At 41.7% G+C, this 16,253-nt stretch overlaps 1 protein-coding gene across 14 annotated transcripts in view; it reads right to left on the reverse strand.

The window, feature by feature from the left end:
- The window catches only part of sirt3 (sirtuin 3), a 41,518-nt gene extending 25,414 nt beyond the window's left edge, over positions 1-16,104 (reverse strand). For 11 of the 14 annotated variants that reach the window (XR_009787042.1, XM_061765025.1, XM_061765028.1 and 8 more), the window contains exons 1-2: positions 15,854-16,104; positions 15,715-15,766 (exon numbers count right to left, since the gene is read on the reverse strand). Coding sequence is in view for 11 of the 14 variants with exons in the window: in XM_061765025.1 (XP_061621009.1) it covers positions 15,715-15,766; positions 15,854-15,941 (140 nt within the window). In the remaining 3 variants the exon portion in view is untranslated. Of the gene's footprint in view, positions 1-3,638; positions 3,916-15,714; positions 15,767-15,853 lie in introns of those variants that run through there. The other 3 variants (XM_061765022.1, XM_061765027.1, XM_061765021.1) reach the window with 1 other exon arrangement.
- Between the last annotated feature and the right edge of the window lie 149 nt (positions 16,105-16,253).

The raw sequence follows: 16,253 nt of genomic DNA on the forward strand, positions 1-16,253 counted from the left end.
GAGGGCGCAGAGGACCTTGAAGACTGAACATGAAATGCAGCTACACTCTTCAACAGCCTACACGTGACTCTCGTCATTCATGTTTCCAAATACTGTAATTTCTCATATATAATGCACATTTCCCCCCCCCCAAAATTGTCAAAAGTCAATACTGTGCATTATACATAGGTATCAGGGAAAATGAAAAAAACTTTCACATTTTAAAAATGTATGCCGCCATCTAGAGGTTATGAAAAAGCTGTACACCTTAATTCCAATATAACACCGCCAACTAGAGGTTATGAGAAATGTGTACACTTTCATTCTAATATGCCACCGCCACCTAGAGGTTATGAAAAACGTGTAGCCTACACTTTCATTCCAATATGACAGTGGTACGTGTGACTGCATATTTGTACAATTATGCTCATTTGTTTACACACCCTGGCAGAATTTGTGAAATATTTATTTTATTTTATTTTATTTATTTTATTTTTTATTTTTTTTAATACGACTGATGACTGAACAGCAACCATCATTAATTTATTTTAGGTTATGTTTTGTTTAATGATAATGCTTTTAGGCGACACAGTGGACAACTGGTTAGAGGATCTGCCTCACAGTTCTGAGGACTGGGGTGCAATCCCCGGCCCTGCCTGTGGAGTTTGCATGTTTTCCCCGTGTCTGTGTGGGTTTTCTCCGGGTACTCCGGTTTCCTCCCACATCCCAAAAGCATGCATGGTAGGTTAATTGAAGACTCTAAATTGCCCGTAGGTGTGAACGCGAGAGCAAATGGCTGTTTGTTTGTATGTGCCCTGCGATTGGCTGGCAACCAGTTCAGGGTGTACCCCGCCTCTTACTGGTGGCTTGAGGCCACTACGCCGCTGTCTCAGGCCAACACCTATGGATAGACGCTGGCCCACTCTGGCCAGTACAAATTTAGAAAATTTTGCCCGCCGAAAATGGCCGAATAAATTTTCTGTCGGTCTGAAATTCCTTTATCACCGAAACGTCGCGTCCAAAACATAATGTTGTGATGACACAAGGAGAAACTGCAACCGGGACAGCCTGACTGGATAAACGGGCACAAATTTGGGTTAGCCTGAAGACGACAGCTGAAGCTAATGCTGCTAGCCTCATACATTCAACATTCATATGAGTGGCAGCGGGACCACGGAATGGCGGCGAGGAACAAGCGCAGCGACACAAAGTGAAGCTTCATCACCAGATTATTACTGTATGTCCAATAATGTGAGGACAACAACTGTGTAGCGAGGGCTTTATTTAACAGAGGTAAGGCAACGTGCACCGACCAACTCCGTGACACTTTATGGCTCTGTCGTAACACTTGTTAGACTTGTGGCACAATTTGGCATACGGCCAGAGTGTGTGAATCATAGATATCTTTAAAAACGTGGCTATTTATCTCTATGGTGTAAATAACCAAAAATGTCTTCATTTGAAAACGGTCAAAGGCGAAAAAAAGTTTGGAGAAAATATATATTTTGTAAATTATTTATTTATGCACCGGTATTTATTTCAAGGATAGCCCCTTTGGATGCATCATCTCATTTTAAAGAGGGTTCTTTCAACACATACAGATAATGACCAATCTCCCGCCCGAAGATAGCGGTAAAGAAAATGGATGAATGGATGGATACAAATGAATAATTAGAGGTAAATCAAAATCATAATGCAAACACGAACACAAGCTGCTGGCCTCAGCTTAGCCTCCCACCAACCAGGCAATATTTTACAATATGTATGTACATATACAACCCCAATTCCAATGAAGTTGGGATGTTGTGTTAAACATAAATAAAAACAGAATACAATTATTTGCAAATCATGTTCAACCTATATATAATAGAATACAGATAAACTTGATTGTTTTGAGAAAATAATCGTTAACTTAGAATTTTATGGCTGCAACACGTTCTAAAAAAGCTGGGACAGGTGGCAAAAAAGACTGAGAAAGTTGAGGAATGCTCATCAAACACCTGTTTGGAAAATCCCACAGGTGAACAGGCTAATTGGGAACAGGTGGGGGCCATGGTTGGGTATAAAAGGAGCTTCCCTGAATTGCTCAGTCAATCACAAGCAAAGATGGGACGAGGTTCACCTCTTTGTGAGAGTGCATGAGAAAATAGTCGAACAGTTTAAGGACAATTATCCTCAATGTACAATTACAAGGAAATTATGGATTTCATCATCTACAGTCCATAATATCATCAAAAGGTTCAGAGAATCTGGAGAAATCATTGCATGTAAGCGGCAAGGCCGAAAACCAACATTGAATGCCCGTGACCTTCGATCCCTCAGGCGGCACTGCATCAAAAACGACATCAATGTGTAAAGGATATCACCACTTGCGCTCAGGAACACTTCAGAAAACCATCCATTCATCCATTTTCTGAGCCGCTTATCCTCACAAGGGTCGCGGGAGTTCTGGAGCCTATCCCAGCTATCATTGGGCAGGAGGCGGGGTACATCCTGAACCGGTCGCCAGCCAGTCGCAGGGCACATACAAACAAACAACCATCCGCACTCACATTCACACCTACAGGCAATTTAGAGTCTTCAATTAACCTACCATGCATGTTTTTGGGATGTGGGAGGAAACCGGAGTGCCCGGAGAAAACATGCAAACTCCACACAGGTGGGGCCGGGGATTGAACCCAGGTCCTCAGAACTGTGAGGCAGACGCTCTAACTAGTGGTCCACCATGCCGCCATTTCAGAAAACCAACATCAGTAAATACAGTTTGGCGCTACATCCGTAAGTGCAACTTGAAACTCTACTATGCAAAGCAAAAGCCATTTATCAACAACACCCAGATACCTCGCCGGCTTCTCTGGGCCTGAGCTCATCTAAGATGGACTGATGCAAAGTGGAAAAGTGTTCTGCGGTCCGACGAGTCCAAATTTCAAATTGTTTTTGGAAATTGTGGACGTTGTGTCCTCCGGGCCAAAGAGGAAAAGAACCATCCGGACTCTTATGAACGCAAAGTTCAAAAGCAAGCATCTGTGATGGTATGGGGCTGTTTTAGTGCCAATGGCATGGGTAACCTACACATCTGTGAAGGCACCATTAAAGCTGAAAGGTACAGGTTTTGGAGAAAAAATATGCTGCCATCCAAGCAACATCTTTTTCATGGATGCCCCTGCTTATTTCAGCAAGACAATGCCAAACCACATTCTGCACGTGTTACAACAGCGTGGCTTCGTAGTAAAAGAGTGCGGGTGCTAGACTGGCCTGCCTGCAGTCCAGACCTGTCTCCCATTAAAAATGCGTGGCCCATTATGAAGCGTAAAATACGACAACGGAGACCCCGGACTGTTGAACAGCTGAAGCTGTACATCAAGCAAGAATGGGAAAGAATTCCACCTACAAAGCTTCACCAATTAGTGTCCTCAGTTTCCAAACATTTATTGAATGTTGTTAAACATTACCATGTCCAAGATGGCGCCTACCAGTGTGGTCGCCTCGGTAACGCGCTCTCTAGTATTGTTTTTGTTTTTGTGTTTTTCGTCCGTCTTTGGAGACCTTACACGACTCACTTACACAAGGAGAGACCTGCCAACCATCAAGGAGTCTACTCCGGACTTTCTGTCACCAACGTTCGCACATCCGCTCAGTTTTTTCCCCGAGTTACTTACCGGAGCGGCGTCCGCGGTTTTCGCTGCATGGAGACGGAAGCGGCGCCACAGAGGGAAACGGGCCGGCATTCAGGTGAAACTCCGCAAGAGAGGACACAGATTAGCGTTCCCGTCGATCCACCTCGCGAATGTACGCTCCCTACCCAACAAAATGGACGAGCTTCATCTTCTGTTAAAGACCAGTAAAGACTTCGGACGTTCCGCTGCCATGTGCTTCACGGAGACCTGGCTTTGTGACGCTGTACCCAATGGCGCTGTTATGCTTCCCGGTTTCCACATTCATCGAGCGGACCGCGACATGGAATCATCGGGGAAAACAAAGGGCGGCGGGATATGCCTCTATATCAACGAAAAATGGTGTACGGACGTCACGGTGCTCAGCACACACTGCAGCCCGCATTTGGAGTCGCTATTTTTAAACTGTAAACCATTCTACTCGCCACGTGAGTTCGCATCATTCATCCTGATTGCAGCCTACATCCCGCCTCAAGCTAACACGAACGCCGCACTGCTAACGCTCGCCGAACATGTCAACGAAATTGAAAAAAAAACACCCGGACTCACCCCTCATTATTCTCGGGGACTTTAACAAAGCTAAACTCGACCACGACTCCCTAAATACAAGCAGCACATCGACTGTCCTACCAGGGAAAATAATACTTTAGACCACTGCTACACTACGGTAAAAAACGCATACCGCGCTATTCCTCGTGCAGCCCTGGGCTCGTCTGATCACTGCTTAATTCACTTAATACCGACGTACAGGCAAGAACTTAAATGCGCGAAGCCTACAGTGAAAACAGTGAAAAAGTGGACAAATGAAGCCAAGATGGAACTTCAAAGCTGTTTAGACTGCACAGACTGGAGTGTCTTTGAAAATTCAGCTGGCAGCCTGGATGAATATACGGACACTGTCACATCCTATATCAGTTTCTGTGAAGAGGTTTGTGTACCAACAAAATATTTTCGCACATTCAACAACAACAAGCCGTGGTTCACTGCTAAACTTAAGCAGCTTCGCCAAGCTAAGGAGGACGCATATCAGAGCGGGGACAGGGCCCTGTATAATCGAGCTAGAACCCAGCTTACTAAAGAAATTAACATTGCAAAGAGGAACCATGTAGCAAAGTTGGAAAAACAGATTAGCGAAAACGACTCTAAATCAGTCTGGCATGCATTCCAATCGCTGACTAATTACAAGCGACGATCCCCCCAAGCTGAGAACAATAGCGCACTAGCCAACGACTTGAATACCTTCTACTGCAGATTTGAAAAGGACAGTTTCACACCACACACCCACCCGGCCGCACCCGCGACCACAATCACACCTCTGACTTCTGCGTTAACCATTCATGAACAGGATGTGAGACTGTTAGATAAATTGTAGAAGTTATCATTTATTTGCTTAGCTTGCATTAGTATAATGGACAATTTTAGATGTCTCGCCTTCAAAAAGAAGACTCAGCATCATCCGATGGAAGGGCGCCTGGACCAAGGACGTGATCGGATGTGGTCGGGTCGTGACAGGTGTTGGTTCAATATTATGTGTTGTGTCTTATTACTTAGAATACTATGTCTGGGAAAAACCCTCTTATTATCAAATATTTTGTGTTGTGTCTTATTGCTTAGAACATTATGATTTGTAAATCCCTCCTATTTCAAATAAAAGCAGGAGCGAGGGGGGGGATTGTTTAGAGCGTGTTGAGAGGCTGTGATCTGAACAATCTCCCATACGCCCTCCTCATGAGAAAAAGAAACCAGCGTCTTCATTCCTTTTGTGTCTATTTTTTATAATGTTGGGTAAGGTATATCCAACATTAAATTGGTCCTTTGAGCCGGATGTCAACACACCCGAGGATTCCAGTTGTGGAGCCGACTTCCAGTTAAGAGACCGTGGCCACGGCAAGTAAGACCCTTTACGGGACTGGTCTTCGTTCTCCTCAACTGGGATCTGAAGGTTGACGACAATCCACAGGATTGAAGACGACTGCTGAGTTAAATTAAAAAATTTTTTTTAGGAAAAAGGACGCCGGAGTCCAGAAATTCCGCGAGGACGGCGGAGTCCTGTACGTACTTAAATTCCGTGTTTAATAAACCTTGTGTAATACTAGTCACTGGCAAGTAAGGGACGGCGGAGTCCGACATATTCCGCGAGAATGCCGGAGTCCTGTACGTACTTAAATTCCGTGTTTAATGAATAAAGAAACTAATAGCCGCGTTGCAGGAATCAAATTATATAAAAAATAAAAGACAAGCCACCGTTAAACGTGGGAAAGGCCCTGTTGTCTGCAGCCTTGCAGCTTATCACAAAAATAGAAGATAAAAAAGAATGTGATGAGCTGCAGTAATACAGAGCATGCGTACCAAACTCACGCACATTGTTAAATTCTTTAAGACCAGACGCTACTGTGTTTACAGTAGTGGACATTAATGCATTAATGCAGTAATGCATTCTTTTCAGTACCAATAGAAAATAACAGTCAATTTTGGTTTGCATTCACATTTGAGAAAAAAAAAAATATATATATATACATTTACTAGATTACCGCAAGGTTACTGTGAAAGTCCAACTATTTATTCACAAGTTAATTCACAACACGCATGTCTTCTGGCATCTACAGATGAAGACACATGCAAAGATTCATTGACCTTACTGCATCATCTAACAGAAGAGGGACATAAAGTTAACAAAAATAAATTGCAATGATGTAAAAGACAAGTTAAATATCTAGGCCATAATTTAAGTATAGGAGGAAAGACTATATTAGAAGACAGGAGAGCTATAGTCTTAAAAAATCCTAAATCACAGACGAAGAAACATATAATAATCATTTTTAGGTCTGACAAATTATTGTAGAGCATGGATTCCAAACTATGCAGAAATTGTTGCACCATTGTCAAAATTAATGTATGAAAACAACCTTAAAATTACATCACCTGTTTAATGGAGTACAGAGGCAGAAAAGGCCTTCTGTGACATTAAACAACATTTGGTGTCCAGTGCTGCGCTAGGCCTTCCAAATTTAATGATAAAACATTCATTCAAATGGTAGATTGTAAAAGCTATTGCATGACCTCCGTACTTACACAACAATACGGTGATAAGCTAAGACCAATAGCTTATTTTTCAACTAGAGAGCAGTTCACCCTAAAGGTCCCACATACAGTGTCTGCTCTCCTATTGCAAATCACCTGCAAGACATTTATCTTGCATTGCCATCTTGCTATCACAACCACATTTGACTGTTGAGCGATGCACAACCTTAAATCCAGCCACACTAATACCCTTACTTGATGAAGGCACGCAGCATGATTGACAGGAATTGGCTGAATAAGCCAAGAGACGCATCTTCAACCAACAAAAGATTAACAAAGCGGCAGGCTCGGACCATGTTTCCCCATCCTGCCTCAAAGTCTGCGCGGACCAGCTCGCTCCAATCTTCACTCAGATCTTCAATAGATTTCTGGAACTGTGCGAAGTTCCATCCTGTTTCAAACGCTCCACCATCATTCCAGTCCCCAAGAAACCTGCAATCTCGGGTCTGAATGACTACAGGCCTGTCACTTTGACATCTGTGGTCATGAAGTCCTTTGAACTTTTCGTGCTGGACCACCTCAAGAGTGTCACAGGTCCCCTGCTGGACCCCCTGCAGTTTGCCTACCAAGCGAACAGGTCTGCGGATGATGCAGTCAACATGGGACGGCACTTCATCCTAGAACACCTCGACAGTGCAGGGACCTACGCGAGGATCCTGTTCGTGGACTTCAGCTCAGCGTTCAACACCATCATCCCTGAAGTCCTTTCATCCAAGCTTCTCCAGCTCAGCGTCTCACCTGCCATCTGCCAGTGGATTTACAGCTTTCTGACGGGCAGGACACAGCAGGTGAGGCTGGGGGAGACCATCTCATCCACACGCAGCATCAGCACTGGGGCGCCCCAAGGTCGTGTCCTCTCTCCGCTGCTCTTCTCTCTCTACACGAACGACTGCACCTCAGCGAACCCGACTGTCAAACTCCTGAAGTTTGCAGATGACACCACTGTCATCGGCCTCATCAAGGACGGTGACGAGTCTGCATATCGACAGGAAGTGGAGCGGCTGGAGCTGTGGTGCGGCCGACACAACCTGGAGCTGAACACGCTCAAGACTGTAGAGATGATCGTGGACTTCAGGAGGCATCGTTCGCCACAGCTGCCTCTCACGTTGTCCAGCCGCCTTGTGTCAACCGTCGAGACCTTCAAGTTCCTGGGAATTACAATCTCTCAGGACCTGAAGTGGGCGACTAACATCAACTCCGTCCTCAAAAAGGCCCAGCAGAGGATGTTCTTCCTGCGGCTTCTGAGAAAGCACGGCCTGCCACCGGAGCTGCTGAGACAGTTCTACACAGCGGTCATCGAATCAGTCCTGTGTTCTTCCATCACAGTCTGGTTTGGTGCTGCTACAAAAAAGGACAAACTCCGACTGCAACGGACAATCAAAACTGCTGAAAGGATTGTCGGTACCCCCCCTACCCACCATTGAGGACTTGCACGATGCCAGAACTAAGACAAGGGCGTGCAAAATCCTCTCGGACCCTCCGCACCCAGGTCACCAGCTCTTCCTGCTCCTTCCCTCAGGTAGGCGCTACCGATCAATGCAAACTAGAACTAGTAGACATTCCAACAGCTTCTTCCCTCTTGCGATCAACTTCTTAAACACCTGACCTACAATTCCATTACAACATGCTGGCAATTTTTTGACTTCGTTGTCACATTTCTGTGGGGCCAATTATGTATTACTCGTGCACTCGCTGTAGTTGTCTCGCCATGCTGCACTATTTGCATATAGTGGCCACTCATGCCAGAGTAGCATCTGCTCCATTGCACACTGTTTGAGGAGTATCTGTAACATTTGCACAACCAACATTGTCCCAGATTATCGCACTACTCGTCACTTTAAACCGCATACACTCCTTGAAGTCTCAGCGCCCCTTGCACAATGGTCATTGCACCGGTCTATTGCAATATTAGTCATTCGAACTGCTCTAAGTGCTAGAGGACTCTGCATCTTTTTGCACAATTGTTTTTTGTCAATGTCTTTATGTCTCGAAAGTGTTCTGTAAATTGACTGTCTGTTGTACTAGAGCGGCTCCAACTACCGGAGACAAATTCCTTGTGTGTTTTGGACATACTTGGCAAATAAAGATGATTCTGATTCTGATGTCCCAGGTTTTTTTGGAACATGTTTGTTAAATATATTCTAGAAGTTATCATTTATTTGCTTAGCTTGCATTAGTATTATGGACGATTTTAGATGTCTCGCCTTCGAAAAGATGACTCAGCATCATCCGATGGAAGGGCGCCTGGACCAAGGACGTGATCGGATGTGGTCGGGGACGTGACAGGTGTTGGTCCAATGTTTTGTGTTGTGTCTTATTGTTTAGAACATTATGTCTGGGAAAAACCCTCCTATTTTCAAATAAATGCAGGAGCGACGGGAGAGATTGGTTAGAGCGTGTTGAGAGGCTGTGATCTGAACAATCTCCCATACGCCCTCCTCATGAGAAAAAGAAACCAGCGTCTTCATTCCTTTTGTGTCTATTTTTTATAATGTTGGGTAAGATAAATCCAACATTAAATTGGTCCTTCGAGCCGGATGTCAACACACCCGAGGATTCCAGTTGTGGAGCCGACTTCCAGTTAAGAGACCGTGGCCACGGCAAGTAAGACCCTTTACGGGACTGGTCTTCGTTCTCCTCAACTGGGATCTGAAGGTTGACGACAATCCACAGGATTGAAGACGACTGGTGAGTTAAATTAAAAATTTTTTTTTAGGAAAAAGGACGCCGGAGTCCAGAAATTCCGCGAGGACGGCGGAGTCCTGTACGTACTTAAATTCCGTGTTTAATAAACCCTGTGAATACTAGTCAATGGCGGGTAGAATAAAGAAACTAGGAAAGTTTCGTGGCGTCGTAGTTAAATTCCGTATAGGATGGCGGAGTCCTCTAATGAGCTGTTGACAGACGTAGTTAAATTCCGTATGGGACGGCGGAGTCCTCTGACGAGCCAGTGTGAATGAAAACTGTTTGAATGAGAGTGTAAATGGGAAATGGGAAACCACTAGGTTTTTCATTCCATACCAAAACAGTGGGAAAGTAAACGGTGGACTTTTGTGGATGCAAAGGCAAGAATTCTCCACTCGAAAGAGTTGAAGTGAGAATTACCACAGAAAGTAAATTTGAATCACCGTCCTACTGAAAAAAAAAAAAAAAAAAAAAACAGTGTTCTAGACTACCCTAGGTAGTATTACACTGAACCAAATTCTTTCAAATGGGGAAAGGAAGTAGTAAAATAAAAAACAGGAATACACTGCAGTGTAAAGGTTGGAGGTTCATTAAATTAAATTTAAAAGAAAAAAAAGAAACAGGATCCTGATAAAATTTAATATTTAGAGACAGGGATAACCGAACACGGCTTTAATGGTTGGTTAAATACACAAAAAATAGCCGCGTTGCAGGAATCAAATTATATAAAAAATAAAAGACAAGCCACCGTTAAACGTGGGAAAGGCCCTGTTGTCTGCAGCCTTGCAGCTTATCACAAAAATAGAAGATAAAAAAGAATGTGATGAGCTGCAGTAATACAGAGCATGCGTACCAAACTCACGCACATTGTTAAATTCTTTAAGACCAGACGCTACTGTGTTTACAGTAGTGGACATTAATGCATTAATGCAGTAATGCATTCTTTTCAGTACCAATAGAAAATAACAGTCAATTTTGGTTTGCATTCACATTTGAGAAAAAAAAAAAAATATATATATACATTTACTAGATTACCGCAAGGTTACTGTGAAAGTCCAACTATTTATTCACAAGTTAATTCACAACACGCATGTCTTCTGGCATCTACAGATGAAGACACATGCAAAGATTCATTGACCTTACTGCATCATCTAACAGAAGAGGGACATAAAGTTAACAAAAATAAATTGCAATGATGTAAAAGACAAGTTAAATATCTAGGCCATAATTTAAGTATAGGAGGAAAGACTATATTAGAAGACAGGAGAGCTATAGTCTTAAAAAATCCTAAATCACAGACGAAGAAACATATAATAATCATTTTTAGGTCTGACAAATTATTGTAGAGCATGGATTCCAAACTATGCAGAAATTGTTGCACCATTGTCAAAATTAATGTATGAAAACAACCTTAAAATTACATCACCTGTTTAATGGAGTACAGAGGCAGAAAAGGCCTTCTGTGACATTAAACAACATTTGGTGTCCAGTGCTGCGCTAGGCCTTCCAAATTTAATGATAAAACATTCATTCAAATGGTAGATTGTAAAAGCTATTGCATGACCTCCGTACTTACACAACAATACGGTGATAAGCTAAGACCAATAGCTTATTTTTCAACTAGAGAGCAGTTCACCCTAAAGGTCCCACATACAGTGTCTGCTCTCCTATTGCAAATCACCTGCAAGACATTTATCTTGCATTGCCATCTTGCTATCAGAACCACATTTGACTGTTGAGCGATGCACAACCTTAAATCCAGCCACACTAATACCCTTACTTGATGAAGGCACGCAGCATGATTGACAGGAATTGGCTGAACAAGCTGCTGAATTAGTAGCATTAATCGAGGCATGCAAACTAATGATAAAAAAAAAAACTATTCAAATGGGCTGCTATATTGAGACATGCTGTGTCACGTCTCAACCGGAGGGATGGTGGCACAGATAGATTGACACTTTACAGCCCTAAAAAATAGCAGAAAGAAACACGTGGGTTCATTTAACACACTGTAAGAGTCATTTCAGCTGAGTACTCAAATAGGGAAGGTGAGCAAAAGTCTGATAACGGAGCAGGAGCAGATGTGTAGATTCTGAAAACGCTTGCTGGTCAGTGAAGAAAAAAGACACCAACCCTTTTAGTGAGAACTCAGCAGAAAGGCACACCCACGTTGGTTATGAGATTCGATAAGTTGTTACGTAGCAACTTTGGCTACTATGATGTTGGTTTTGTTTTTGTGGTACATGGGATGTCCCACCCTCAATGATAAAACCCATTTTTTAGATAGAAAATCACCTACCAACTGGACCAATATGACGAACCCAATAATAATAATAAAATAAAAATTTTGAATCATTAACTCATATCAAAAGGAGTACAGCTGATGATCAAAATTGTGGGCATGGCCTCCAAATGCGGCAAAACGGTTTAATATTTTGTGCCCCCAAAATCAAGCTGCTTTAATCATAATTCCATATGCGGCTCTCACCAATGATGCTCAAGAGAATGGGCAGAATTGGGGATTTAGATATGACTGGTATGCAACTATAGGTTTTGAATGGAAACACCTTATTGGTGAAACAGGTTATGATTGGTCCAGTTGGTCAAAAAGAACAGCAAAAGAACAAAGAAATAAGTTTAACATAAGCAAAACGGCCCATAGTTTAATATTGAAATACAAGTCACCCAATGTGTTTGATAGTGAGCTTGTGGGCCTATTCTGGTGGAAAAGATCCCCACTTCCAAGTAGTATTGTGTTATAGGAACCGTGTTAAACCAAAAATGCCATTGAAAACTTCAAAGAAAGGTAGACAAATTTCAATGGTTAACAACATAACTACTGATGATTGGTTCCTTGTTGTCACAGGAGTTTCAGGACAAAATAACAATTGGTTACTATTGATGGAACAAGCAGCAAATGTAGCGAGAAAAGATTGTGTTGTTTGCATGGGTCCCAGGCCTTTGTTGCGCATAGTTCCGGCATAATTATCACAAGATTGTATTATTCCATTTGCACACTGATTGAGGAGCATCTGCAACATTTGCACAACCATTGTCCCAGATTATCGCACTACTCGTCACTTTAAACCGCATACACTCCTTGAAGTCTCAGCGCCCTTTGCACAATGATCTTTGCACCGGACTATTGCGATATTAGTCATTCAAACTGCTGCTAGAGGACTGCATCTTTTTGCACAATTATTTTTTGTCAATGTCTTTATGTCTCCAAAGTGTTCTGTAAATTGACTGTCTGTTGTACTAGAGCGGCTCCAACTACCGGAGACAAATTCCTTGTGTGTTTTGGACATACTTGACAAAAAAGAGATTTATCCTGGCAGAGGCAAAATTATCCAACATAAAACATACATGGTGTTCCTCGTGGGGTTCCTAATCAATACAAATTAGCTGACCAAGTTGCAGGAGGATTTGAATACTTCATATGCTGTTGGTGTACGATTAATAAAAATGTTGATGGGATAAACTATATCCACTTCAATGTACAGAGATTAGGAAATTGGACTCAGAGTGGGTTGGAAGCTGTGCACGAGCAGCTCAAGGACGTTCCAAAGACCGCATAGCTGTCGACATGCTCCTCGCAAGAGAGGGAGGTGTTTGCGGTATGTTTGGAGAACAAACAATACTGCTTCAGATGGCAGCTTGACCAGAGCCATCGATGGTCTACGGACCCTCAATCAACACTCCTTGTGAAACAGCTGAATGGACGTTTTTGGTAAATATAAAACCCTAATTTCACCAATATTGATATCAATTGCTGTTTTTGCAGCCATTCTGACATTGTGTGGATGTTGTTGTATCCCATGCATTCGGGCATTAATCAGTAAATTAATCACCACAGCCATAACCCACATGGAACCGTATGGAGCAGATTTATCCTTTATTGGAGGTTGATAATAATGACGATGATGATGATGATGTTGTTTTACCTGATTTGTTTCCTGATCCAGGTGATTACGATGTTTAAACTACAACATTCATGTATGACAAGTTTACTCTGAGTGTAAATGTATTTGTTTCATAAAAATGATTCTACAATTAAAAATCGAAATGAAGTGACTGTAAGATGATATGAGAATTTGTGCAAATACATGATAAACAGGAGGGAAATGTTAAATATATTCTAGAAGTTATCATTTATTTGCTTAGCTTGCATTAGTATTATGGACGATTTTAGATGTCTCGCCTTCGAAAAGATGACTCAGCATCATCCGATGGAAGGGCGCCTGGACCAAGGACGTGATCGGATGTGGTCGGGGACGTGACAGGTGTTGGTCCAATGTTTTGTGTTGTGTCTTATTGTTTAGAACATTATGTCTGGGAAAAACCCTCCTATTTTCAAATAAATGCAGGAGCGACGGGAGAGATTGGTTAGAGCGTGTTGAGAGGCTGTGATCTGAACAATCTCCCATACGCCCTCCTCATGAGAAAAAGAAACCAGCGTCTTCATTCCTTTTGTGTCTATTTTTTATAATGTTGGGTAAGATAAATCCAACAATGTTGCAGCCATAAAATTCAAAGTAAATGATTATTTGCTAAAAACAATCAAGTGTATCAGTTTGAACATTAAATATCTTGTCTTTGTAGTGTATTCGATTAAATATAGGTCGAACATGATTTGCAAATCATTGTATTAAGTTTTTATTTTTGTTTAACACAACGTCCCAATTTCATTGGAATTGGGGTTGTATATTAATATATAATATACACAGTATGCACAACATCAAGACACAAGATAAAGCATTGTTGGAATGTCAGTTCTAAATAAATATTTTAATCATTTTATCGGCATGAATGCAATTGTACTAATAATTTCTTAAAGGGGCTTAAATAATACAGTATAAATATGCTAAATACGAAATAATCCCTAAAACCTAACGTATTATATCATGAATATACATGGCCAATACAAGTTCTGACAGGGCCACCGCAACTTGGCTCATGGTGGCCCCTCAAAAAGGCTTAACGTTGGACCCTGCTCTCACTGTTAACATAAACCTACCATTGAAATTGTAGAACGAATTGGTCAGTGGGTGAAATTACAAAATCAGTGAGGGATCAAATAATTACGCCCCCGCCCCTGTAAACTATCCAAAATACTGCAAAACTAGTAACGTGCCATCCTCTCTCATCAACAATTTTTTCCCTCATGCTGTCGCAATCTTTTTTTTTTTTCATTTGATTGCACACCGTTCTCTTTTTTTTTAAGAACATGAGAACATTGAGACATGATTGCGAAACATTAAATCACTACTGTGCATGTTTCTCAACAGGTTAATTCTTAAACTGTAGGTTTCAATTCTAAAGAGCGAGTGAGTTTGATGATGTAACAAAATTTAGCTAGGAGTGAGAGTACAGACTACAAGGGTGGGTGTCAATTCTCTTCCAAGATTCTCGCTCTTATCCCCAATAGTATCATATACAACTATAGCGAAGCAAAGAGAGAAATGAGGTGAGCCTTAAAGCCTCTGTAGCCTCCCGCAGAATGCCTTCTGGACAGCGTAGTTTTCTTCCAGATTTGTTTCAATTGAACAGTTTATCGAACATATTTTCTATTGCTATCCCTCACGTCTATCACGATATATGTTGACATTGATTTATCGTCCAGCTCTAATATGCAGCACTAATTTAACAAGGCAGTAAACACATATATATATATTTGCAACACTTTATAACTATCTGCAAGTGTTACATTTTCAAAGGATCACTTCAACAACATTCCTAGGAAATCACAATTGGGGCTACCTCTTGATGACCCCTGCTGTACGCAATACATATCTATGTGTACAGTATCTGTAATTTCAAATGGCTCACAAATCAATGCAACATTTTTCCACACTACACAAAAATATACTAGGTATGTCATTAAATCCAGAAAAACGTGCACCATTTTCTTTCCATTTTGCTATGTCTGATTTCAGGCACGCAGATTTAGTGGAGGCCCACCAATATCGTGGTTTCTCATTGTTTTACGCAAGGCAATCATCGTTCTTTTCAGATTACGTTGTTGGGAAACCACTTTAGCACCTAACTTTTGAAATTTTCAATTCAGATGAGATTTTCTGTGGTTCTGGAAAAAGATGAAAATGTTCCTCGATTTTGGTGTCCAAATTCACATGTTCATAGGATTTGGACACAACATAAAACTATATGGATGTGATTCACTATTATTACTCTTCCTCTGTTTCCCCTTAAATTCCACTTTTTGATTAAGGAAAATATGTAGTGTTAATCATGGTCTTGGAAATGTGCGTATCTGTCAGTGTGTCGTGTTACCTACCCAGACAAAGATCTTTCACCTTGACACGGACACAAACTTCTTTGACCACGGTCTATAAAACATGACGTTTGCTCTTTAGTATGCTGTAAAGTTTACAGTGTAAACCATAGAAAAACATCAGCAGTGTATGTACACTGACCGTTGGTAGGGACACCTCTGCTTATTCTTGAAAACCAACGCCGATACAAGAAAAGTCTGGAGCTCATCGAATAAGCCATAACAGACATATATGGTCGTAATCCAAACTAAATTAGCATTAAATCTCCATTGTATGACACCGATAGGGATCGACGAGCGAGGAGAAATTCAAAAACAATGTTAAGCAATTTAGTGTTGTTTCGTCACCGCGTGACGTAGAAAGTAGCGTCATTAATATACAGTATTACAGTAACTCATAATTTTACTGAACTCTTACATAATTACTTTCCCAATGTAAATTGAATTGTAAACACGGTAAATGCACGGTCTGAAGTAGGTGACGGGCGAACAAGCGTTAGCTGGCTTTAATTCCCATAATTCCTTGCGTCAAGACCAGCAGA

Source organism: Phyllopteryx taeniolatus, unplaced genomic scaffold (assembly GCF_024500385.1).
Source record: "Phyllopteryx taeniolatus isolate TA_2022b unplaced genomic scaffold, UOR_Ptae_1.2 contig_24, whole genome shotgun sequence".
NCBI classification, from domain to species: domain Eukaryota; kingdom Metazoa; phylum Chordata; class Actinopteri; order Syngnathiformes; family Syngnathidae; genus Phyllopteryx; species Phyllopteryx taeniolatus.